This window comes from Sorex araneus, chromosome 7 (genome assembly GCF_027595985.1).
Source record: "Sorex araneus isolate mSorAra2 chromosome 7, mSorAra2.pri, whole genome shotgun sequence".
Taxonomy (NCBI): Eukaryota; Metazoa; Chordata; class Mammalia; order Eulipotyphla; family Soricidae; genus Sorex; species Sorex araneus.
The window spans coordinates 61,380,651-61,408,378 of NC_073308.1; the positions used below are offsets into that span (position 1 = coordinate 61,380,651).

Consider the following 27,728-nt stretch of genomic DNA (forward strand, 5'->3'; position numbering starts at 1 on the left):
ATTTTCTTATTTAAAACTATAATAATAGCACTGCTGTGTTTTATGTAAGAACTGTGTTGTGTGTTAGGACCTTCTAGAAACCTAGGAATGGAAGTAAAGACATGGGTATGCAGAAATGTGTAGCTGGAATACATAGACCTATTTCCTTCTGATTATATGATTTTTTCTGTACTTAAAGGTTGGTAAAAACGATCTGGGAAAGAGGCTGGAGAAAAAGTACAGAGGGCAAGGTTCTTGCCTCACATCTAACCAACATGGGTTCAGTTCTCAGCCCCACAACGTCCCCCAAGCTCTGCCAGGAAGCGATCCCTGAGTGCAGAGCCAGGACTAAGCCCTGAGCAGTTCTCTCTCTCCCCCGCTAAAAATAAACAAAATGGTTTAGGAAGATAAGCTGACGCCCTTGAGATTTTAGAGATAACTCCAAATTCTTGGCCTGCACAAGGCACCAAGTTCTACCCCCAGCCTTGCAGAGCCTCTGAAGCACCACAGGATGCAAAAGCCAGCAACCCTGGCCCTGAGCATCACAAGGCCTGAGCACGGGCCCTTCCGGTCTGCATGGCCTTCATCTCGCCTGTGGCCAGGTCTTCTGAGCACTGCATGGGAGGTCCCCAGCTCCCTGAATGTTTGTAAATGATGTTGATTTTTTTTATTCTTTATAAAAGTAATTTATCCTACAGGTACCATAGCTTTATCTAGTAATTTTTTAAAATGGTATGACTTGAGAATATTCAGCTAAAGTGTGAATAAATATTGCCATTGATTTGGTAATGAGAGATAACGTATAAAAAGGGTTTCATGGTCTTGAGGTTAAAAAAAGAATCTAATAATTTCTTTTCTTATTTGAAGTTTGTTTTCTTGGTTTTGTATAGTTTCTGTGTTGGAGGAAATTTGAGCTTTTATATAAAAATAAGAAAAAATAGCTAAAGCATGTCCAAAGCATTAAATGCTCTCATGGTGATTGCCTTTCACCTTAGAATTTTATTCTCAAAAAAGCCTAGAATTTCTTGATAGAAGCATACACTTCCTGAATCTCTTCCTTTGAGTCTACCTTACAAAATTGCAATTTTATGTGATATTTTTAATCAAATAATTCATTCCCTTAATAACTTGATTTCAGAAAACATAGTTTATTCTTTCAAGGAGATTCATTATTAGGCACATTCATATATGTTACAATTATTTCTGACACAGGGTTATGCAAATGAGTTGTTTATGAATGAATTACTATTACTGTTATATTAAAGGTTTTATTTGTTGGTATTCTGGGTGTAGAGCAAACAAATGAAAGTTACTGATATGTTTGTGTTTGACATCTGTATGCTGTACTTTTTAGCATATCACAAGTGTTTTCATCTCTGCTTAATAGATCTCATTAAAAAAAACAGATATCAGCCCCAAGACAGTTTGTCAAGACTAATATGAGTCCCCCTGGATTGGATTGACAATTTGTGTGAGGCTTCACATGATTGTCTTTTCATAGTCTTATTTGATCCTTAGCAATTGGACATTAGTCACTGATTTATTTTATAATAGCTCATATGAGATGAATATTATTGTATTGTGTTGGACATTTTAGTGGATTTTATTTTTTACAAATTTTACTGAAAGCACACATTGGATGTAGATGATGTATCCAGCCTGCTCCGGGAGTACTAACAATTGATTGGTTGGGCTTGAGAGCAGCCTGGAAGAGTGTTACTATCCCCTAGCTGCAAACCGTATTTAACTCCAGGCCTAATGAGGACTGTCTGTCCGAAAGGCTTTGAAAGATCCCAAATGTTTAATATCTCACTGGCATGTTTTTTATTTTGTGTTTGTGTCTCCAAACATGGATATAAATAAGTATTTTATATACTGCATTTTTAAAGTCCTAACATGTTGAGAAGTGATTTAAAGAATTTTAAATACTTTTTTGTGATTTATGTTTTTAGTGTCAAAAGCAGAAGTTATAAAATATACTCCCAGGGCACACCGTGTTGAATTATTTCCTGTTTGTAGTTGTTTTCCCTCAATAATTTCCTTCTGCCTTGCCTTCTAGTCTTAACCATGTGCATTTGTTTATTATTATATACTTTGGGTTGAACAGTTTTCCCTTACTTATGGTAGAAAAAGATGCTGAAGTCCTGAACTGACTTTCTACTCCAATTATTTTAGAATTTTTGGAATTCTCTTCTATCCATAGCAGCTGTTCTCTTTAGTCCCCTTGTAAAGCTTTAAAGTATCACTAGGAATACTTAATGACTGTTAGGAATATTTTAGTTTAGTTTTTAAAACTCACTGTAAGGATTCCTGAAAAGGACATGTTTCTCAAAATTTATTTATTAGGCCTTATAAAAGATTTTTCTAGTAATTCCCTACGTCCCGTAAGGAATGGCCAGTGTGACGCTGTCAGGGTAGGGCTGGACCTAGCGTCGGCTCCGTGTTCATCGTGAGTGTGGTACCTGTCATTTCAGGGGTTTTGCTTTACATTCTGATGCGGTTGTGAAGATGTAAAGACTTAAGCATCTAAATCTTACCAGCGTCACCATTTTGGATGTGCATCAAGAAGTAATCAGCATTACGCAAAATCACAATTCTTTGCTGACACATAAAATAAAATTGCCCTGGTTCTTCAAGCTTTAATATTGAGAAAATTCATTTGTGCTTTATCATTTGCTGAGCCTTCTAAAATTTTATAGTCTCAAATCACAACACCATGGACACTCAGGAGACTCCTGACTGTTTTATCTTATTAAACAATTTTGAAATCATTAATTTTTAATTAGCTTGGATACAGGGTTTTTTTTTATTGTTTCAATAGTGTTTGTATATAAACCAAATGTTTTTTTATTTAAACTACTGGCGAGAGTATTATTTACATAAATAAGTGTAGGTTCTTCCCAAAGCACATACAGTCACATTTCATTGTAGACTCAGAGATATCATATGCTAATCTATTATAGGGAGCTTTTCAGCAGTTTATTAACTCGGATTTTGAACAACTAAAAAGGATGTAAGCTCCAAGATACGTATAGGTCCTTCCCTGATTGAAAGTTCTAATTAAGTGAATTGGAGAAAATTAACTGAAATTAGCTGTCAGAAAGTCACATTTAAATGAGTGATGAGCTGGTTTGGCAGTAAACATTTAAATGATATAAATTGCCATTTAAGTGTATGGTTTAATGTTTGTCATGCATTAATGTGACATGAGACTGCAGTGACAATCAAGCAGCTTGCTCTAATTTGAACATATTTAGGGCTTTTGTGTGGAGTACACCACACACAAATTAAGACAATTGCTATTTTTATGTGTCACTTTAAACGTGGTCCTCCCTCCCCACCACACACACCCACACAAGGCCCACGTTAATGAAACAGAAGTATCATTTTTGCACCTGGATGCCAGGTTTCATTTTAAATCCATACACTTAAAATATTATGGCCCCAGTCCTCTTATTTCAGATAAAATATGAGTTTGGTTCTCTCACATTCTGCTAAATTACTAAATACATGAACTTTTTAAAAAGATGTCTAGCAGTAACTTTCACAGTAGAAACTAGCTAAATATATAGGCACATAGCATTTCAGTGTACTTTGGAATATGAGGTTTATTTTCAGCAAATCATTTTTACATTTTTTATATTGATTGTAAATCCACATTAATTATTATTGGTTAAAATAAATATGTTATTTATATTTAGCCATAAATGTCTTTCTTAGTCATCAGCACTGATTTTAATAAAAACTATATTTACACAAATTGTACCTGTGGACTAATCAGAATATCTTTTCACAAGATTATTTACATCTTATTAGTTTCTTTCTATACAACTTGATCCATTTTGCTTTAATAGCAGTAGGTTTTATTCTGTGTGCATAACATTCATATTCTTACTACTTTAAAAGTAAGTAATATATTTACTTTAATTTCCTGGTGTAGAAACCTCCAAACAGTGCTCAGGAGCCTACTTCCGGTACTCCTGTACAAAGTGGACCTAGTGATTCTGCACTTGTGTAGTGATCTGCGTAGTTTTCTGCCCATCATTGTTGAGGGCTTCCAGGGCCCCCATGGTGGTGCTTCGAGACCACCAAGACTACACCCAGCAGTACCCAGAGGCCTATGTCGTACCATGGACGGAACTTAAGTCCTCACACATGTGCCCTTGACTCTTGAGCTCTATCTTCCCCGCCCCTAAAAATAAGAATTTTAAAAATGTTTTATCTGATATAACTTGAAATTAAGTTTTAGTTTGAGAGCCCTGTCATTTGAACTACATTATTAATGGATAAATTAGCAAATAGTATTAATCTTTTATGTTGGAATAATTTTGCATAGTATTAAGCATACATAATAATAACTCCATATTTTTATTTCAGCAATATTTATTGGTGAAATAGTTTTTTATTTAGGTTTAGGTGTAATGATAGGGACTAGAAATGTAATGACATAATGCTGAACATTTCCACTGAATACTTTATTAAGCTTGCTTATCATTTATTGGACACCATTATAACATCAAATATTTGGTTTTGAGGCTGGAGCAATAGCACAGCAGGTAGAGCGTTTGCCTTGCATGTGGCCAACCTGGGTTCGATTCCCAGCATCCCATATAGTTCCCTGAGCACCTCCAGGGGTAATTCCTTAGTGCAGAGCCAGGAGTAACCCCTGTGCATCGCCAGATGTGGCCCAAAAAGCAAAAAAAAGAAAAAAAAATTGGTTTCAAAATTTGTTGTTCATGGATAGTAATTATAAATATCTCAGTCCTAATATCTCATCTACTAGCTTAAAAAATTGAATTGAAATAGCAAAATAATTTGGTTGTCATTGTTCTATAAGGCAAGAAAAATGTTTTAATTCTAGAAAAAAATATATTTCACAGGGGTAGTAAATGAAAGATTTCTCATTTGCTTTTCCAAAGTACCCTTTATGTTGTATGAGCTCCTTTCTTTGAAACATAAATTGATTACCAGTAAGGCTTCACTTAGCAGACATGACTGAGGCAGGCCTAGCTCTGGCCCTCGAAGGGCTTGCTGTGTAGTAGAAGAGACTGAAATGAGCCTTCTGGGACAAGACAGCATGGCCAGGGCCAGGGAGCCTCCAGTCATAAGCAGAGGAGATCGGGTTCCGGTGGAAAATATACCAGAATAAATCTGTGTATAGTAAAATTGGTCTTAAACTTTACCACTTGTTCTGAATTTTTCTCATTATTATGAAACTAGAATTCAGCCTAATAATATGATCACTCCCTTTCTTTCAGGCCCTGGAAAGTGAATTTGTTTCTTGCCAGCTTCACCAATGGATTGATCTAATTTTTGGCTATAAGCAGCAAGGACCAGAGGCGGTTCGATCTCTCAATGTGTTCTATTACCTGACCTACGAAGGAGCGGTCAGTCTGAACTCTATCACTGACCCTGTGCTGAGAGAGGTAAGGTACTGAGTCTAACACACACCTAGTACCCCTGGCTCTGTACTGCCAGGGTATGCCTCCAAACAATAATAATAGCAATGGGAAGGGAAATGCATTACTTATATATTTTATATATTATCATCTGACTTGTTTGCTAGGTAAAAATCAGTACACAATAGTAGCACTGTGTACTGATGTATATTTGCCTTAAATTACACAGATACTGAATTGTTGCTTCTCAGCTTAGTTTAGAGCTTGATTGGGTAAATTTTTAAGTGCTTTTCCAATTTTTAAGTACTTTGAAAATGTTCCTCTTAGGGTGCATTTTATTTTATTAAAACAACAATTGCTTGCCTGAGCGTGAGTATATATGGATCAGTATATAAAATTGTGATTAGAGTAAGTATGCAAATGATGATACAAAGCAACCCTTGGTGTTATTCTTATAATAAACTACCACAGGCTCATTTACTTTATTTTTTAAGAGTATAACTTTGTTCTATTATATATTCATAATTCATCACCAAATGTGCCTCTATTTTTATTCATTCAATTTTCCTCGTAGTAATTATCAGCGTTTCCACAAAACTATATAACCTAAAAGAGAACTGTCCCGTAGACTATTCTTAAGTGATGGAAATGTTCATTATACCATTCAATTCGGTAGCAACTAGTAACAGTTCTACTGTGCATTTATAAGATGACTTATATGGCTGAACAACTGAATGCTTAATTTTAGTTCATTTTAGTGAATGAAATTGTAAATAGCCATAGATGATTACTTTCTACCATATTGGACAATAGAGTTACAGAACTGTTGTGTGTCTGTGGTTATCATCTTTTCTGACCCCAAATAAAGGGCATATTGTCAGATGATGACCTGTAAAGGTTTGTTAAATTAACTGCATAGAATATTTGGTTCTATAATATGCAGTTGAAGTATATGCGTGGTGAGGGACTGTGTCTAATGATCCAGAGAGAGAACTGTTGGGAATGGTTGGGAGTTAGGCGGATCCGCAAGGGTAGAGGATTGGGGATTTTGTCCTCATGAATCCATGCTCCAGTTTATCTTTATAAACAAACATCCCGTGGACTTTGAGCATGATGTAGAGGATGTCCATCGGACTGGATTCATGTCTAGGGACAAGAAGTGGTCTTGCAGTAAAGTGTTTTTTCTCAAATTTGTAAGTCTGTGCGTAGAAAGTAAATTTATTTTTTCTTCCACTTTACCTTACACATTACATTTCTTTCTTCTTCTTCTCCTTCTTCTTCTTCTTCTTCTTCTGTTTTTGGGCCACACTCAGTGGTGCTCGGGGCTTACTTCTGGCTCTGTGCTCAGAGATCACTCCTAGTGGGGCTCAGGGGGCCGTAGGTGGTGCCAGGAATTGCACCGAGCTTGGCCACGTGTAAGACAAGAACCTTACCTGCTGTGCTCTCCCTGTCCTCCATATGAAAACTTTCTTCAAATAATGTTTTTGTTGTGGAAAATAAATATAACGTGAAATTTGCCATTTTAAACATTTTTGCGTGTACTGCCAGCAAGCCCGTTCACATCACGCATGTGCAGCAGCATCGCCAGGTCCATCCCAGGGTTTTCACCTTCCTGTGCTGCAAGCCTGTGCATTTTCTATCTCCTCATTCCCACTGCCCTCGACCTTTGACACCTGCCGTTCTACGTTGTGTCTCTTGAAAGCTGACCACCTGGGTTCCTCACGTAAGCTACTTTTACTTATCAGCATTATGTCTTTAATGTCCATGCATGTAGCAGCATATTTCAGAGTTTCCTTCCTTTCTAAATTTCCTTTGTGTGTATATGCCATATTTTCTTTTTCCATCTATCAGGGGATGCTTTCAGTTGTTTCCATCTATTGCCTATTTTGAATAAGTTTATATTCTTGCCTTAACTTTTTTGTGGCTATAAACTCAGAAGGGCTGGAATGATAGCACAGAGGGTAGGGCGTTTGCATTGCACGCTGCCGACCCGGGTTTGGTTCCTCCGCCCTCTTGGAGAGAACGGCAAGCTAGCAAGAGTATCTCACCTGCACAACAGAGCCTGGCAAGCTACCCGTGGTGTATTCGATATGCCAAAAACAGTAACAACAAGTCTCACAACAGAGACGTTACTGGTGCTTGAGCAAATCGATGAGCAATGGGATGACAGTGATACAGTGATAAACACAGAAGTGGAATTGCTGAATTCCATGGCTAACATTTTGAGGAATCACTAAATCAAATAAGTTTTTTTTTTCATTATCTGGTGACTATTTCAGATTTTCACTGTAGGGCCTGGGAGATGGCTTTTTGGGGTTTCAGATATTGTTTGCATCAGGAGCACCAGATTCAGTGCCCAGCACCACATGGTTTCCCCGAACATCCAGCCCAGAGGAGTACCCTGCACAGTGCTATTGTGCTTCCCAAATCACATCAGTACATAAAGAAGTAAGATTTTTCTCCACTTCATTTTTGTTTGTGTTTTACTTGGAGGCCACAAAGGGCGGTGCTCAGGGCTTACTACTAAGTCTGCTCTGGTGATCACTCCTGGCAGGCTCAGGGTGTATGTGGTGCTGGGGTTAGAACTTAGGCTGGCCATATGCAAGACAAATGCCCTGACTGCTGTGCTCTTGCTCTAATTCAGCCTTTCTTTTTCTAGACTCACTATTCCAGTTTGTTCACTGTAAGCAGATTAAACTTTAGCTGAAGAGTTTTCTGTCATCATACCCTAACTATATTGTATAAACATGTATACCACATAATACATATATTATGTCAAACATTTTATATCTGATTCAGCATTCATTAAAAAAGGTAAAAATACAAAGCTTGGGGTTGGAGGGATAGTACAGTGGGTAAGGTATTTGCCTTGCATGCAGCCGACTTGGGTTCTATCCCTGGCACCCCATATAGTCCCCTGAGAAGTACTAGGAATAATTCCTGAGTGCAGAGTCAGAAGTAAATCTTGAGCATCACCAGACAAAAACAAACAAACAACAACAATATCAAAAATGTGAGCTGTTACCTTTTAAGCATGACTCCGTGTTCTGAAAAAGATAATACATTGCTTCCTTGGGGCTGGAGTGATAGCACAGCGGGTAGGGCGTTTGCCTTGCACGCGGCCGACCCGGGTTCGATTCCCGGCATCCCATATGGTCCCCTGAGCACCGCCAGGGGTAATTCCTGAGTGCAGAGCCAGGAGTGACCCTTGTGCATCGCCGGGTGTGACCCAAAAAGCAAAAAAAAAAAAAAAAAAAAAAAAAAAGATAATACATTGCTTCCTTGACATTATTCATATAAATCACATGATTAAGTCACAACGCTTCCTGAGTATTAATTAGGCAAATATAATTCTTTGTTTTCATCATTCCGTAGCACAGTGCTAAATTTTGTGACACAATGCAGTCAATAAAATGTACCCCCATAACATAATAAATGGAAATTTGATGAGTGGCCCTGATGCCTGATAGTTGTGTCATTTGCTGCTTCCTGAGACTCTGTCCCTCATTTGTCAAATTGGTAAGATCGTGCTAACCCCACTGAGGGTTAGATGAGCTGTATTGCATGTAAAGTGCTGGCATCGCGCCAGTCCTATCCTAAATACTGAGCAAGTATTCTTTCCCTTGTATCATTCACTGTTAACCTCTGGGTTAGAGAACTGCTATAAAAAGAACATAAATTGCCACTATCATCTGAGAAAGAATCCCAAAATGTTAGCACTAGAAAAGTTACTAGAAATCATTTTCTAGAAGACACATGCAGAGTTCACTGTGGAGAGACAGAGAACACAGAAAGCAAGCGTAGCTCATTCATTTATTCACTCCTTGCAACAACCCCAGGTTATGTAATAAGGTTAAAGAGTTGAAGGCAAGTCCTTGCCTCGCCAGCTAGATTTCATTGTCTAGTGGAGGTGAGCAATTACAATGCACTATAATAATTCAGTATAGGGATATGTGTATGTGTGAGTACACAAGTACATTTACACACACTCACTCACCCACCCACCCACTCACCCACCTACCCACCCACTTCTGTTGACACCAAATCCAGATTGCCAGAGTACAGATTGTCAGTCTAGACACTTTTTCTGGGAAATGCGATTGGAAATGTAGACTGAAGGGTGATTAAGAACATTGAGTAGAGTCAGGAGCCAAGGATGTCTACCCAGTAAATATTACCCAGGTTTCCTGCATATCGGTGTGAGAGAGCATGTGTGGAGAATAGATGATGTAGAATGAGCCACAGATGATAAGGTAAGAGACAGACAGGAGCCAGACCTCAACAGACCTTCAGAGCCATAAAAAATCATCTTGATTCTATTATAAGACAATGAAGTGAATATTGCAGAGGGGCGTAATTGTGTGTGTACTCTAGAACATATCTGAAAGAAGATTGAATATACAGGAATTGAAAATGCCAGTTTTTTCTGGGAGCAGTTGGTGATCTTGGAAAATTAAACTAGAAGGAAGTGGACTAAGCTGTGAATGGGAGAGATTAAAGCATAAACACCTCAAGGAGGGACACAGTTGAAGGGAGAACTTATTAACCACTAGTTCACATTTGATGCAGTTCACCCATTTAAAGTTCACACTATGACACTATATACACTGATATACCGGAAGTAGTACACAACATTGGATGAGATGTAAAGTAGAAGGCAATCTCAATTAAGAAAATATTAATACACAAGGCTTAACCTGTAACAATATATTAGTAAGCTCTTATGCAAGGGCTTAATAGCTCCAGCATGAGATACAACAATGTTCATACACTTTCTTTTTTGATCATTTTTAGTGAATTAATCATAACAAGCAATACAAAATAAATCATGTAGGGCTTGCTATTGGGACAAGTTTGAGTGGTGGTTGGGAAAAGTGTAAATAGTGATGGTGGGAAGGTGTAATGGTGGTGGGATTTTTGCTAGAATATGGAATGTAATAAATCATCATGGACAACTTTATAAAAATAAAATTTAATTTAAATTTTTTTAATTACTGAAACAGAAAAAGAGAAAGCAAATCAAGTTTATGACTTTAGTATGTTCATAGTGTTACACAAGAATCATCTGATTTTCTAACATTTTTCTTTCCCCACAAAAAGTAATCCTATGCCCTATGCCCATTCGCAGTGATTCCAAGAGATTTTTTTTTTAAATGTTTGAAGGATAGATAGTTCTGTAGTAATTGATAAGCTAATGAAGGGGGCGAGGAATATGAAACATTCAGGAAAGACAGCATGAAATAGACCACGGAGCTTGAAGAGGAGAAGAAAGGAGCAAAATACAGAATGCAGAGAGAACACAGGACAAGAAGAATAAACAGCCCTGCTTGTCTGGTCCACTCTAGGGAGTGCATGAGCATGGAGACTGGGCTGAGAAATCTGCACACATTAGGTGGAACGGCAGAGAATTTGAAGTTTTGAGAGATAGCAAAGGGGAGGTGTTCATGGAAATGCCTAACAGTGATGGATGCTCAAATGTTCAATAATTATTTCTTTTCCATGATGTTTCCTTTTGTTCCTTACAGGAGAGTACATATAGGAGAGAAAGAAAGGGCGCATGTGTGTGCCTGTGTACGTAGGGAGAAAGAGAGGAGTCGCTGGGGAGACAGTGCCAGGGCTACTGGGCCTACTGCGCATGCGGGCAGGAAGCCACCATGCTGTCCCTGCACTCGTGTAGAGCTTCTGAGCACTGCCAGGTGTGGTCCCAAAGTAAATATATGAGTGAGAGAGACAGAGACAGAGAGAGAGAGTGAGAGAGAGAGAGAGAGAGAGAGAGAGAGAGAGAGAGAGAGAGAGAGAAACTATATTAAATATATGTTTATTAAGAGCGGAAGGTTATTGGGACTGGAGCGATAGCACAGTGGGTAGGGTGTTTATCTAGCACTCGGCTGACCCAGGTTCGATTCCCAGCATGCCATATGGTCCCCTGAGCACCGCCAGGAGTAATTTCTGAGTGCAGAGCCAGGAGTAGCCCCTGTGCATTGCCAGGTGTGACCAAAAAGCCAAAAAAAAAAAGAGTGGAAGGATATTGGGACTGGAGCAATAGCACAGCAGGTAGGGTGTTTGCCTTGTATGTGGCCAACCTGGGTTCGATTCCCAGCATCCCATATGGTCCTCTGAGCACCGCCAGGGGTAGTTCTTGAGTGCAGAGCCAAGACTAACCCCTGTGCATCGCCGGGTGTGATCCAAAAAGAAAAAAAAAAACAAAGAGTGTAGGGTTATTGTTAAAATTTTTCTGGGGATAAAGTGATGAAATGTGGGTTAGGGTTGATTTAGGTAAATAAGGGGCTAATAAATTCTTAAAGAAGGCCTTCGATTCTGTTGAGACTGAGGCGGTCATGGAAGCCCTGGCCAAACAGGGCGTTCAAACTCAGTATATCAAAATCCTCCACGAGCTGTATTGTGGATTCACCACCAGGATCTCACCATTCTACAAGGAAGTGATCATTGATGTACAGAGAGGGGTGTGGCAGGGTGATACCATTTCGCCGAAACTTTTCAGTGCCACCCTCGAGAACATCATGCGATGACTGGAATGGGAAGGAATGGGAGTGAAGATAGACGGTCGGCAATTACACCACCTCCGCTTCGCTGATGACATCGTTCTCATAACGCCAAACATTAGCCAAGCGGCACAGATGCTGGCCAACTTCGACCGGCCAACTTCGACCTCGAGTGTGGAAAGGTCGGATTGCAGCTGAATCTCAACAAGACAATGTTCATGAAAAACGAACTGGTCCTTGAAGCTCCATTTGCTCTCGATGGAACGATCATCTCCGAATGCAGCAGCTATGTGTACCTGGGTCCAGAAATCAACATGAGGAATGATTTGGTGCCAGAACTGCGCAGGAGGAAGAGAGCAGCATGGAATGCATTCAAGAGCGTTGAAGAGGTGGTTAAGAGAACGAAGAACCTCCGACTCCGGGCACATCTTTCGATTCCACCATTCTTCCTGCACTAACACATGCCTCAGAGACCTGGGCCCTACACAAACATGATGAGAATGCTATTAAGGTATACCAAAGAGGAATCGAAAGAGCTATGCTGGGAATATCATGTCTCACTCAAGTGAGAGAAGGAATCCAGAGTTCTGACCTCCGTCGACGGTCAAAAATCAAGGATGCTGTCTCCTTTGCCAAGGCATCAAAAATCAGGTGGGCCGGTCATGTAATGCGATTCAGAGACGACCGTTGGACTAGAGCTGTTACTGACTGGATTCCACGGGACGTCAGAAGACCTTGTGGCCGCCCACCAACTAGATGGTCAGATTTCATTGTCAAATCTCTGAATGAACGATTTGAGGCTCTTCCTGTTCCTGGAGCGAGCAGGTATCATTGGGACTACACTTAGCTCGCAACAGGGACAAATGGGGATGTTACTGATGCCCGCTCGAGCAGATAGAAGATCAACAGGACTACAAGTGATACAAGTGAATAAATTGGAGCATTTATTTTTAAATTCATTATTTATTCTTGAATTCAGTAAATATTCTCTATGTTCAAGATGCTTGAAAGAGACAGAGGATGAGGGAGAGAGAGAGAGAGAGACAGGGCCGGAAAGTCAAATTTCAAACTACAGTGGAGCACACAGAAGAAACCGAAAGAACCTCTTCTGTGAGTGAGCACTGCTAGGTGAGAGCCAGCTGGGGCAGCTGGGCGCGGGCCCTGGCCCAGAGAGGCTGCTGGGTCCACTCTTCCCTTCAGAACCAGTTTCCTCCAACTAGCCCGGAGACTAGGAAGACACACCTCACCAGGACCACGTCCTCAAGTCTCCTTATCGATTCCTGCCATCTCATTTCCTCCCCAAACCCCATGTCCTGATCGTATCATCTTTTCTTCAGACTCTTCTTGTTCCTCTAAGAAGTTGCAGTACCTCTGTTAGTACTAAATTGGCAATAAGCTTGTGATATTTATATCTTGCACAGATGCCAGCAATGGTTCCAGGGTAGATTTGTGGATCGCTTCATAAAGACAGACTGATTTCTACTTGGTAGCTGTAGTTTGTCTTATTTTTGCTCACAACTGTATTCTCAGCTCAGCTTGGAGATGATGTTTACACAGTCATCCACGGAGGCGACTTGTCTGCCTCCAAGTTTTGTATTTACCTCCTCTTCGGGAATCGCTCCATTCCTCTCGAGCAAGTTGTATTTGAGAATGAATGGTTAATACATATGGTAGTAAGTGATCATAAAAATAATCTCTCTATAAAAAAGCACTAAACGATAGAAATAATAACCATGAGAAGAGAGAGTAATCAGAGAAACAGCCTGTAGCACATTAAACTTTTATGTTGTTTTTAATTTTTAGAAAACAGCTGGGTTATCAGTATACAAGCATATCTGCATTTGCATATATCACACTCCAGAAAAAAAGTATTTTCAGGCAAATACAGTTTTCCCAAAAAAAAGGTTCTGACCCCCAAGTAAATATACACTATTCTCTCTTTTGTCTATTTATTCTAACAGACCTCCTTAGCCATCTTTTCTTGGTAATTTCTTTCTTTTTTTTCTACCTTTGACAATTAAAATTCTGTTGACCTTTTCTCACATTACATATTTTTTATAGACAAGGTAAAAATAAATAAAAGTTTGTTCTCATTTTATTTCTGCTAAAATTTGGTTTGACTTATTTTCTTCTCTTCCTTCACATAAATTGTATTCAATTTTCAAATACTATTACAAAACAATAAAATCCAGGGGGAAAAAAAGGAAAAATAGGATATTTGAGTTCAAGGCCAGATAGGCAAGGATTAGTATTATTTAAAAAAAAAAATTAGGTGTCAGTACAGTGGGTTCAGTTCTTGCTTTGTATATATCAACCTGAGTTCTATCCCTGGCATCCTATATGGTACCAAGGAGTGTCAGGAGTGACCCCTAAGCTCAGCGTCAGAAGTAAGCCCAGAACACCACCAGGTAGGGCCCAAAAGCCAAAATAAAAAAATTTAAATTGAAAACATTTAAATTAAAAAATAAATGCATGATGGACTAGATTATAATTATAAAACTCTATGTTCTAAAAATGACTTTAAAATAATTTAGTTAATAGGGTTGTTTTGTTTTTAATTGAAATAGAAATTGAAATACATTTCATTATAGTATTTTGTAGGTTAGTGTGCATCTTTGGGAATTCGCATATGTCCTTTTTGTCTTGTTCTGTGCCTTCACTCATCCCCGGCTCCCACCCCTAGCATTCCTCTTTCCTTCTGGCAACCGCTCATATGTCTTATAGTCAAAAAGTTTATGATTGATTTATTTCATTCTTTTCTTGTTTTCTGTATATGCTCTGTATGAGTAAAATCATAGTGTTTATCATTTGGCATGAATACCCTCTTGGTTCATCAATGTTGTTGCCAGTATAGCTTGCTTGTTTGCTTTCCTCCTTTCTTTCTTTCTTTCTTTCTTTCTTTCTTTCTTTCTTTCTTTCTTTCTTTCTTTCTTTCTTTCTTCCTTCCTTCCTTCCTTCCTTTCTTTCTCTCTCTCTTTCTTTCTTTCTTTCTTTCTTTCTTTCTTTCTTTCTTTCCTTCTGTTTTTTTTTTTTAAGGCAGGGTGGGGGGATCAAGGGCATGTACCCAGTTGTGCTCAGGGATCATTCCTGGTGGATTTGCAGGGATCTTATGGAGTGTCAGGAATCAAACCTGGTTCAGCTGAATGCAAGACAAATGCCCTACCCTCTATACTATCACTCCAGTCCCTCGTCTTTCTTTATAGTTGAGTAGTGCTTAGATTGTTTTTAGTTTATGGTGCTGAAATAAAGGAATGCATGTATGTCTTCAGAATCATGTTTAGTTTTCAGGTTCATACCAGAAGTAGGAGAACTTCTAATTATATAGAATTTCTTTTCTTGATTATTTCTTTTGGAGGTCATCCTTAATGCTTTTTATAAAGGGTGCACTAACTTGCATTCCCGCCAGCTTCCCCACTACATCTTTAGCATTTGCAGTTTCTTGTCTTTTAGATGCTATTCATGCTTGAGGTATGAGTCAGGGTGTGAGATGACAGGTCACAGTTGTTCTGATTTTCATAATAAGAGATGGTGAACACTTTAGGACCCATTAACCATCCATGTGTTGTCTTTGGAGAAGTCTGTCAGATCTTCCCATTTCCCATTTTGTGGGGTAGGAGGGAGGATGGAGGGTGGGACCAGGCAAGGGTGGGGGAAGCGGGGTTGGGGGGGAACTAGAGTCTTTAGAAGTCTGGGGGTATTCCCAGCGAGGCTCAAGGATGCAGTTGTAAATATATCTCTGATGTTGTGTACAGCATTATGTAGTGGTTTTAGTTTCTTTGAGGGGGCGTGCGGAGGGGGTTACAGAGGTTTGGAACAATACCCCATGATGCTGTGAGGCTATACTGGCTCTCCTACTCAGGGCTCATTTCTGGCAGTGCTGGGGGGATACCAAACTAGGGTCAGTGATACACAACACAAACACCTTAACTCCTCTTGCATCTCTCTAGCCCCTAGTTTTATCCATTTATGTATTTATTTTGCATGTGGCTCCAGTTTTTTCATCCCCCACTTTTAAAATAATTTTTGAACTTTTTTATTTTTGAGTGTGGTGCCCAGGGGTCAATCCTGGTGGTGCTCAGGACACTACAAGATGCCAAGAATTAAAGCCACGCCTCCTACTTGTAAAGCATGCTCTCAGCCTGTGGAGCTATCTCTCTGACACCACTTATTAAAGATACTTTCCTTGTTTAATTCAAATATTTGGTTCTTCTGTCAAATTAGTTGCCATATATTTTCCCGGGCTTTTATTTCTTACCCATTTATTTAGGTGTCTGTAGATTTGCTCTTCAGTTCGCATGTGTCTGTGGATTTGCTACTGAGTTCTTGTGCAGCGCCAAATGGATCGTGATTTTTGCTTGTTTCAACGGGGTGTGGGGGAGGGGACTCGTCCTGGTTTGCTGATCAGAGTTCACCCCCTGGACTCACCGGGTCTCACAGTGCTAGGGATCACCCAAGCGTGCTCACACTCCTTTGAGCTATCTCTCTGACCCTCGTGATTTTTTTGTTATTGTTCTTTTTCTGTAAAGAATGCCATTGGAATTTTGGTAGGATCTACATTGAATCCACTGCCACAGGTATCATCGTCTCTAACGGTATTCTTCCAATCCATCAGCATGGGATATCTTTTCATTTCTTTCTATTTCTCATTTCTGTCAGCAATAGCTTACAGTTTTCCATTACAGATTTCTCACATCTTTCGCTAAATTTATTCTAAACATTTAGCTCAGATGACTTTATAATTAGAATTGTTTTCCTGATTCTGCTTTCTGCTAATTATTTGCCTATAAAAATGCCACAGATTTTTATATTCAACATTCCCTGCCACTTTATTTTCCCCCCATAGTTTTTACTAGAAGTCTTTGGGATCATCAGCAAAAAGTGACAATTTTACTTATTTTCATTTGGGATTTATTTATATGCATTTCATATTGCTCTGCTATGGTTACTGACACCATAGCGAAGGGCACTGGGGAAAGTGAACATCCTCATCTAAGATCAGGAAGCCCGACCCAGGCCCCACCACAGCCCGTGAGTTTCTCTCTGTCCACCTTGTCCCCAATGAAGCCTGAATCCCCCTCCTGCAGTGGCCGTGTGTGCTGCTCCCTGAGGTGCTAGAGTGGCTCAGTGCCACCTCGAGCTGCACGACTCTCAGTAAAGTGATTGCAGAGCAAGGAACCTGCTCTCACTCCATCTTCATCCCAGACACCGAAGTTATTCTCAACATATTTAGACTGACATTGTATTTATAGGCATACCTTGAGGCATTATACTATATTCATATTTATTTCTCTGTTTGGAGGCTACACCCAGGTGAACTAAGGGCTTACTCCTGACTACACTCAGGGAAGTTTGGCAAGGTTCAGGGAACCATATTGGGTGCTGGGAATCGAACCCAGGTCAGCCAGATGCAAGACAAGCACCTTACCCACTATACTACCTCTGCAGCCCGAGTTTTAAATTCTTTTCAGGAATTCACTGTCAATTCTTACATGAATGGAATTTGCTATATTCAGAAGTTGAGAACTCAGTTATTTATGGTTTTTTGGATGGGGTTTTTAATGGGCCAGAATTGTGTCTTGGAAACTCGTATCATAGTAATGGGTGTGAGTGGGATGTGGAAGGTCTCTCTGGGAGCACAGAGGAGGAGCAGCCAGTCCAGATTAGGGGAGCAGTAAGTCCTCACGAAGCAAGCTCTTCAGTGGGTAAGAGCCGTCAAAGGAGAAGGGGACTTCACATCAGAGAAGACAGCCTGCGGCTGGCACACAGACAGGCTCCGTGACTGGGCAGCGCTTTGTGGCAGGTGGGGAGGCACGAGCAGTTAGCGGTGAATGGCAGCCAGGTTGGTGGCATCGACAGAAACGTATCTGGGAACTGTTGGTGTCTGAATGTCAGCAGACACTGCTGTCATTGTCTCGGCCCTGGATATCCCTAGAACTGCCACCATGATCTTTCCAAGGTATCAGTTGGGTCATGTGACCCCCACACCACACCTTCAGATTCCACATTCAGTAGAGTGAAATTCTGCTCAGTGCATCTTGGACCTGTTTTCCCGCCACGTGGGTCCTGTCACCCTGACCTTTCTGTCCTTGTGAAGGTTGTCACCTCACGTGACCATCGTTGGGCTCAGCTGTTTCCTCTGACTATCCCAGACGCTGGGCGTCTTCTGAGCTCTCCCGGCACAGCCCCGCCCTGTCTCTTACCCGAGTGTCTCCTCAGTCATGCCTCGACTTACTCTGTCCCTTTCTCTAGGACTGCTTTACGGTGAGCTAGTTAGTGATGAGAAGTAAGGAATCTCTTCAGTAAATGTGACTTTTTAAATTATTAGTATTCTTGGTCAGAGTCATGTTTGACCTTAAACTAAGCATTTTCATACTGCTATTGTTTTTCCAGTTTTGTGCTTTCTTTTTGTTCCTTCTCTCAAGTTATGGTTCTTGCTTCTCATTACCATGTTAGTACGTCTACCTTTGGGGGCCCCTCCCCCCTCCTCCAATTTACTGTTTCTTAGATGTGATAGCCTGAGAAATCAAGTAACTAGATTTGAGAGAACTAAATTAAAGGTAAAGTAAATAGGTTTTGATTACTTTATCAGATACAGAAACATAAGCTACAGTAATCAAAACAATGTGTTCTAGCCAAGGAACCAGAAGTTCAGCAGAACTGAATAGAGCATCTAGAAACAGGCAAATTCCATGAGGATATGTGATAACAGTAGTATTGTAAATCCCCTTTTTAAAGGGGGCATAGAAAATGGCTATCTTATTATAGTGTGATGTTAGGATACTAGTTAGCAGTTTAAAGTGTTTCTTTACTTCCTTACTTTACATCTTAGCATGAAAGATACTAGAAATGGATAAGATATTTAGAGTAGACATTATTAACATAAAAGGGGAAAGTAAATATCTTAGAAAATAATGTAGCGAGTAGTTTTATAGTCTTGGTATGGAGAAGACCCAGTAACACTTTTAATACTAAAACCAAACTTCATGAAGGAAATGTATTTATTTGGGTGCATAAAATCACTTTTTAAAACATATTCCAAAAAAGAACAGCAAAGAATGGTGTTGATGAGTGGATAGTTCACAAATGATAAAATACCAAATAAAAATAAAAAATAGTTCATCCTCACTAGTGAACACAGTCTATTTAAAATGCCAAAGCATTTTCGCATACTGGACTAGCTCACATAAAAAGCAGTGAAAATTCTTAATATTAGTTGTTAGGTAAAAGACACTGGTGAGGGTGAACATAGGTTGAATCTTTATAGCAATCTCTGTTAACTTTCAAAATATTTATGTGATTTTTATTTGGAACTTAACAGTAATTTAGCAAGTATGCAAAAATATTGTATAACTCAGCTGTATTTTTATAATGAAATCTCCTACAACTATCTAATGGCAGAGAACTATTTAAATAATAATAGATACATATAGTAAAATAAAAGATCAGATTTTAAATATTGCTGTGTGGCTTCCCATGGATATATTTTACCATATATTTAGTAAAAAAAATAGATCATGAATGAAATATAAAATAGAAATTTTATAGGTAATTTGAATCTAGAAATTTATGCACCCAAGATAATGGACATGTAGTGAGATCATAGAATCCTTTCACTCGCTCCTTTCTGTATAATGAAAATTATTTTTATCTAAAATCGAAGGGGCAAGCCACCCCTGGGATACTTTTTTTTGAAGGTGACAGCTGTGCTTGCAAAGCACAGTGATAGTTGTTAATGTGGGACGGTTCATTCTGATTTTGTGGGCTATTTGGAAGTCTTCTGTGATTACTTTCTGGCTTGGGACATGTTCAGTATTCATGCATTGATACTTCTCATAATAATCTATCCGTGTGACTTTAAGTGTGAAGAATTTACAGTTTCTTAACTCTTATTCTACTAATGACCATAGTATCTCCTCTCTCTTTAGTTATTTAACTTACTGAACCATGAGTTTTTTCATATTTTTTAGCAACTTGATTTTTTTCAATTTTTCCCCACAAAAACAGCTGTGTCACTGCCAGTTACAGTATTAAATCACCATTTTTTTAAATCATGGAAGTTTTTGACCTAAAATTTATGAATTGTGATCTCTAAATTCATTGCTTAGTTGTATATAGAATAACTTTATCAAGGACTTTAACAACTTCTTTATCAGAACACTGCATGTTAACTACAAAAATACTCAAATAATCAGAAAATATAATATAATAAAACTTGAAATAAAAAAAAGGAAAAATCCTCAGCCCACATTTGGACTTAGTCAGCTAATGTTAATGTCAAGCTATAACCAGTGTCATATGCTGAAGTCAATCATCAGTTCCTCTATGAAGTAGTTTAATATTTAGAAAGAAAATCCCTTTGCCACAGATTTCATTGCCTTTCACTAATGCTTGAGCCCCCTCCCTCCCACCCCCATCCCTGCCATTTGAGATCATTTATTTGGTTATTTGGTTACAGTTGTTTTTTTTTTTAAGAAACAGTCCTTTCTAATCAGTCACTTGCCTGTGCGCAGGACTTGCTGATAAGCTTTGACTAAAGGGAAAGTACAGGCAGAGCCCCAGAACAGCCACCGTCACGGGAGTGCCAGGACAGCTCCGGGGGTGCCAGAGTTTGAAAGAAGGGGTGTAGGTACTGTCGGTAGTTGCTGCTGGGGAGCAAGGCACCTAAACCCTGGATTTTCTGATTCCCAACCATTCATACTCACAGTTGATCTCGCAGCGTCCCTTCTCTTTTGCTTTTGAAGCAAATAAAAAAATAAAAATTATTTTGTGATTAGGTGAGTTTAAAAGTTAAAAGTTGCTCATTTCCTTTTAAGAGTGGAATTAACCCTTGGACACATAGGGTGGGGAAGGGGGGCGGAATAATCAAGTGACTTTCCCTGCTCTCTGGAAGGGACAAGGACACATTAGGCTTCTCCTAACCTGAAAGGAGTAGTTGAAAAAAAGTTAAGTTGCTTTGTACCCCCCCCCCCCCCCGGTTGGCTTTTCCTCTTCCACCTTTATCCTCCCCGGTGCTCTTTTAAGCAGCACGTAATCAGTCTGAGAAGGTCTGTTTTCCGCAAGCAGCGGCAGCATGTTTAAGTTTACATGACCCCAGTTTCGTGACAGCGGTAGCAAATCAGATATCTTATCCCAAGGAAAGCATTTCTGGCTCCGAGTTGAGTCCTTTGCGTGGTGGGAGTCAGCAGCTTTGTTTCAGCTCCAACACCGCTGCAGAGCACGGGCTGCAGTGAATCTTTCAGAAAGCATAAACACAACTGGTATTTATAGCATTGTTAACATTTGCTAAATAGTTGGAGGAACGGTCTGCAAGCCTGTTTTAAGCAGGTGGTGCAAAACCCTTTGTTCTGACTTGTATGCAGTGAGATTTAAGCTAGGACGATAGGAAACCATGGTTCCAGAGCCACTGCAACTGAGGAATTGAGAAGTATTGATTGAAGAGCATTCAGTGTAGACTTCATGCAGCCATGATTCAGAGCATTGCAAAAATAATTCTGAAGCATCTCTGGCCAGAAGTGTGTTCCACAGATGGCATATTTGACACAGTGCAGGACAGGAACTGTGCAATGAAAAGTCAAATAAACGGTAAGGATTAGTCAGGTTTTAATTGAAAATCTACATTAAAATATCCTGAAATATTCCCAGACTTTCTTAGATACCAAAACTATAATAATCAAAGTTTCCTTAGTCAATTAAGTGAACATCTAAGTTGTCAGTAAAGCTAATCTTTGTATTTTTCTAGTTGTTATAGCTATTGCAGACTTCTTAAATAGGTGGAGTTCAATCATACTTCCACAGACATCCAGCAGAGTACTAATAGTTTCCTGGTTTTTCTCTTCCTAGGAGATCCTAAAGCTATTCTGTCATGCACTTGCACAAATCCTTGCACCATCTCCAACTGAAGTTGTGAAATTTAATTTCAAATTAACTGACTGAATTTTGCTATCAAATTTTTAAACCAAATGCATTATTAAAACCAGGGGGAAATACAGACTTGAAAAAACTAAGAGTATTTGAGATTCCTAAATGTTCAGCATGGCAACTTTGTCTTATTTTAACCAAGATGAAGAAGTTGACTTTTAATGGAGTCCAACTGCTTTTAGTTTTTATTATTGGTAGGACAAATGCCTAAGATTCTATTAGTGCTTGAAAACACAATTTCAGCGCAAATTTTTTGTCTATTAGCTATTATTAGTAGCAGGCAATTCATTGCCTTTCTCTCTGTCTCTGGTATGCTGGTAATTGAAGTGTATATTTGTGGGAGAGAGGAGGTGTGTATTTTATTGCTTCTCATGCTCTTAGTTCCTTCAGGTCAAGGATCAGGTCATCTGATTCCTCACTGTACCACATTTCAGCGTGACACAATGGGGGCTCACAAACAGTCCATCAGGAGCCCAAACGCTTACCACAGATGAATGTCAGCAGGACTTCTCTCCCTGACCTCGTTTAAAATTTAACTGGTTTTGAGAAATAACTTCACTTTCTCATTACAGTGAATGAACTCTCTTGATATTTTTTTTTCCCCTCTCTGAAAACTTTTCAGTTTTCCTCTTAGCATTGGCACATCGTCTTTGAAGCAGCATTCCACTTCTGTTTTCTAGGCAGGCTGTTTTATCTACACAATTCCAGTAGCTGGAGATGGAGGTGTTTTGAATGAGCACATCAATGTTCTAGACAGAGATACTGTTTGAAATTATCCATGAACACAGTGCCACTGAACATTATTGAGTGACGTTTGTTTCTGTTGCTGGTGTCTGCTCTGACTAGCTGGTTTCTTTCAGATTGGCAGCTGGGATTATGCCGCCGTGGATGGACAGCTCCAAGAGGCAGAGTCTGGGCTGGCTCTCAGTGTAATATGCCTGGAATGTAAAGGCGCACAGCTTAGAATTATTTTATGTTTCAGTAACTTCTTCAGTATCATCGTGTATCTATATCTACATATTTATAAATACGTATATACATTTAAAATTATTTGTCTTGAATTTCTTATTATTATATTCTTACTTTAAGACAAGCTTTATTACTAAGTAATGGTAAGATATTACTAAAATTTCTTGACATCAGGTAGAAGTAACAGTAAAAAAACCGAAAATTACAAAATTAATTTTGCATCAAGTTCTAATGATTTTATTGATTTGGGCCAGTAAAGGTTTTTATTTGTTTATAGGTGGTTAAAAAATATTCTGGCAACTGTGCTACTAGAAAAAGTAAACTTCATTTAGCTATATCAAATATTGGTGGAATTTTCTTTTGATGTTCATATTTTTTAGTGACGTTCATGTTTCACATAAACATTTTCTTTTTTCTTTTTTATTTATTTATTTATTTATTTATTTATTTTTTTGCTTTTTGGGTCACACCCAGCGATGCACAGGGGTTACTCCTGGCTCATACACTCAGGAATTTCTCCTGGCAGTGCTTGGGTGACCATATGGGATGCTGGGAATCGAACCCGGGTCGGCCGCGTGCAAGGCAAACGCCCTACCTACTGTGCTATCTCTCCAGCCCCTCTTTTTTATTTTTAAAGTAACACAGATTCTTTGTCTGAGATGCCAAATATATGAGGGTGACGGAAACATTCATTGGGGTGGGTTTTGGCCCACACCTTGGCTGTGTTCAGGTTCTGGTCCTGGCCCTGGACTCAGGAGTGACCCCTGGCAGTGCTCAGGGGACCGTATCTGGTGTCAGGGACGGAAGATGAGTGGGCCGCATGCTAGGCCAGCTCCTTAATCTCACACTATCTTTCTGGCCCCTGAACGTTAACTTTAGTCTGCTAGTCTTTTTATCTAGTCCACAGGAGATAGTTGTGAGTAATTTGGCGTATACCTCCTGCTTTACTCTCGCATCTGAGCACATCGGTGCTGGCTTGAGCACACACGGCTCAAGCTCTGAGGTCCCCTCAGATAGGACAGACGGCCACCAAATATGTACGACAGTTTGTTAAACTGGTTTGGTAAATAGAAAAAGAAAACTGCCCTATTGTTGAAAACTAATGTACGACTGATAATTTTTAGTGTGATTTATATTTGTCGAAAGAAAGCAAGATTTATTTAATGAAGCTGCCAGATAGCAGAAAATACCAGTTGTGGTTCCAGCATCGTATTCTGTGTGTGCATGTGTATTCGGACAGAGCATGTGTAGGTCTGTGTGTAGTCACGTTTCTTTAATACTCATATGACATTGTACACTGCTTTCTTTGGTAATTTAGGAACTTCTCAATACTCTATAGACTAGTTTTCCTGTCAAGTACTTTCAACCCACTCATTTTACTATGCACATAGTATTGTTACTGTAACTTCAAGTGACTTTTTTAATCTTGAATGCTGTGGTACTCTTTTTTTTAATCTAAATCTTTTTTTGTTCATCTGATTTTTTTGCTTCTGAAAATTTATTTGTTGAGAGATAGTTGTGGCCACACCCAAAAGCTCAAGGCTTCCACCTGCGGCTGTATTTAGGGCTCACTTCTGGAAGTGGAGGGGGACCATATGCCATGCCAGGTTTAACCAGAGTCAGCCGCATCCAGTGCTAGGACTCTAATGTCTGTACTAACTCCTCAGCATTGCTCTTAAAAATTCTATATGGAGCGATAGCAGGACCGGAGCGATAGCACAGCAGGTAGGGTATTTGCCTTGCACACAGACGACCTGGGTTCAATTCCTCCATTCCTCTCGGAGAACCTGGCAAGCTACCCATGACGGATTTGATATGCCAAAAACAGTAACTAGTCTCACAATGGAGACGTTACTGGTGCCTGCTCGAGCAAATTGATGAACAACCGGACAACAGTGCTACAGTGCAATAGAATACAATGGGGCCACCAGGCCCACACAGCAGGGGAACAGCACTGGGAGTGCACTTCCCCGTCTCCCCCAGCTTCACAGGCAGGGGCCCTGTAAAATATAAATAGATAAATGAACGTTGGCTTTCAAGCCCAATTTTGTATAGAAATACTTCTGTTCACTTTAGCCTTTCATTTCTTTCACCATATCTCCTAGTATGTCTTCTGTGTCTTTTGATGTTCAAAATCTTCTGGGTTTTATTTTTATTTACTTATTTTAATGAATCACCGTGAGATACACAGTTACGAAACTGTCCCTGATCGGGTTTCAGCCATGCAGTGTTCCAGCACCTGTTCCTTCCTGCCACCAGGGATGGCTCTCTGCAAGGCGAGCCTCCTACCCACTGTACTATCACTCTGGCCCATCTATATATTTTTTACTTCTAGGATACTTTGAATGTTTATATTTCTGTTTCTAAAATATTTTAATAATTTATGTTATGTTTATTATTGTATTTTTGAAATATTCATGCATTAATTGCTGACTACTGAAAATGCTACACTTATTTCTTAGAATAAGGGTGAGTCAGATTTCTCACTGTTTCTAATGATGCCTTTCTTTTTTTTTCCTTTTCTTATCCAGTGAGCACTGTTATCCAAATAAGAACATATGTATTATGTAGATAATTTTCTCTTTTGGAATATTCCTCCAATTTTTATCAAGTACTTTTACTTGCCTTCATAGTTCATTATTACAGGAGTTTTGACCTATAGAGATTAAGTACAAATATGAACATGTAATGATTAAGTAGATATTTGATTAGTATGTTTTTTTTAAATTTGTTGACATTAAAGCTAGATTGTTAACATTAGCCCCAAATCTTGCTGACACTAGTGAGCCAGTCACCTGGCACAATTAAGTGATATCTGACACAGTAGAAATCAATGGATGGTCTTAATATCACCCTTTAAATATTAAAAAGTGTGTTAACTCTGAAATCTGAAATATAGTGTCGTTTGGATTTTAAACATCCCTAGAATCTTGAGACAAATTGTTAGAACTTATTTTTTATTTTGTCACAAAATTCTAGTATGTCAATAAGTGTGGGCTGGAGCAATAGCATAGTGGGTAGGGCATTTAGCTTGCATGCGCCAAACGGGTTCAATTCTTTCACCCCTCTCAGAGAGCCCGGCAAGCTACTGAGAATATCTCACCCGCACAGCAAGGCCTGGCAAGCTACCGTGGCGTATTGGATATGCCAAAAACAATAACAACAAGTCTCACAATGGAGATGTTACTGGTGCCCGCTCAGGCAAATCGATGAGCAACGGGATAACAGTGACTGATTAATAAGTGGCCTGTTTTTTTTTTCTTTTTGGGTCACACCCAGCGATGCTCAGAGGTTACTCCTGGCTTTGCACTCAGGAATTACTCCTGGCGGTGCTTGGGGGACCATATGGGATGCCGGGGATCGAACCCAGTTCGGCCGCGTGCAAGGCGAACGCCCTACCCGCTGTGCTATCGCTCCGGCACCAATAAGTGGCCTGTTTTAATGAGTTGTTTTTTAATTTACCTATTTCAATTTTATAGTACTTTCAGGTTTTTGGTAAAATGCAGATTAAGAGATGATTGCTTTAAAAAATATAGTAGCATACGTTAATTACATCCATATGTTAAAGTTATTTCTCCCTCAGACCCATCTTGAAATAAAATTGTACAACTTAATTGTTAGTTACTATCTGTTGTACTGAGTTAACTTGTTTCCTCTGTTTAAAACTAGAGACTAAAACAGTCACTAGGTTGAAGCCAAAAACTACATAGTAACTAAGCGAAATCTACTTTTCTTTACTATTATTTATTTTCTTCATTTCTTGCTCTGGTTCTATCACGCACAGGTACTGATATCATGTTTCTATATGCTGCCTATATATAACTATAAAGCCACACAAGTATGTACTAGTTGGCACAGAAAACAAGCGAATACAGCTTGTTGAAAATCTTTTCATAATATTTCCATTTGAAAATCCATTATTAAATTCTCTAGGTAATATTTGAAATGCTGTTTATAAAATATAAATATGTGGTTTTACTGGAATGTCTTGAAGTATTTGCATAGTCTTTTTTATTACAATGTATTTCAACATCTGGAAAGCTGCCTGCTGAATTCAGGGTTTATTATAGAAAGTAGTAACAGGCTATTTACAGAAATAATTGGGAATTGATGAATAAGAATGTTAAATAATAAAGTAAGCTTTTTAGTAGAAATGTTTAATAGAATGTTTTATTCAATACCAGGCTGCTCTGTAATAGTGGTTGGTTCTCTCAGCTACATCCCTCCAGAATTATGTTGGCTTGGATGGCCGTTCATTCAGTAAATATGTATTGATTGCCTACTATGTGTCAAGCCTCCAGAAGCACAGGAATACTTAAGGTTCTCTGGTACCCAGGAGATCTGTAGTCTAGTTGGCAAAACAGAAATTAAACAAATGTCTAGAATATTAGACCATATGTAGTAAGGATTTCTGCAAGTTGCTTTATGAACAGGAAAGGGCAAAAACAGCCTTGGATGAGATAAGAAAGATTCCCTAGAGTATAGATATTCCTGGGCTGAGTCTCAGAGCTCTCCCTCTGAGAACGGAATAGGAAAAGGAAATCACTTATATGATGACAATATGAAGCATTTCGTCTCATTATAGAGTAGGACGTGGACAGGGACAGGACATAAGACAGAAAACATGGGCAGTAGCTGGATTGCTGTTACTATTATTACCATGGTAGTTGGTAGCACTTAATCAGTGTTGACTTTATCACAGCCAGTCATTGTGCTAAGATTTTCACACATAGGCTGGAATAATAATACCAAACCCTCTCTGCCGGCTTGTTGTGTGTCAAGAACTGCCCTGAATGTTTTTATCCTACTAAACCTTTACAACACCCCAATAAAATATCCACTCTTACTGTCACCAATATTGGGTGAGGAAGCTCTGGCGCAGAAGCCAAATAACTCCCCAGATTCATTCCGCTCATGGATGAGAGCTCAGACCAGACCTGAAGTAGCCCTAGTCCATTGT

The 27,728-nt window shown here is 39.2% G+C and overlaps 1 protein-coding gene across 4 annotated transcripts in view; it reads left to right on the forward strand.

The window, feature by feature from the left end:
* Positions 1-27,728, forward strand: part of LRBA (LPS responsive beige-like anchor protein) — a 560,234-nt gene that overhangs the window by 471,682 nt on the left and 60,824 nt on the right. For all 4 annotated transcript variants that reach the window (XM_055144432.1, XM_055144433.1, XM_055144431.1 and 1 more), the window contains one exon: positions 5,238-5,405. In XM_055144432.1, coding sequence (XP_055000407.1) covers positions 5,238-5,405 — 168 coding nt within the window. The remainder of the gene's footprint in view (positions 1-5,237; positions 5,406-27,728) is intronic.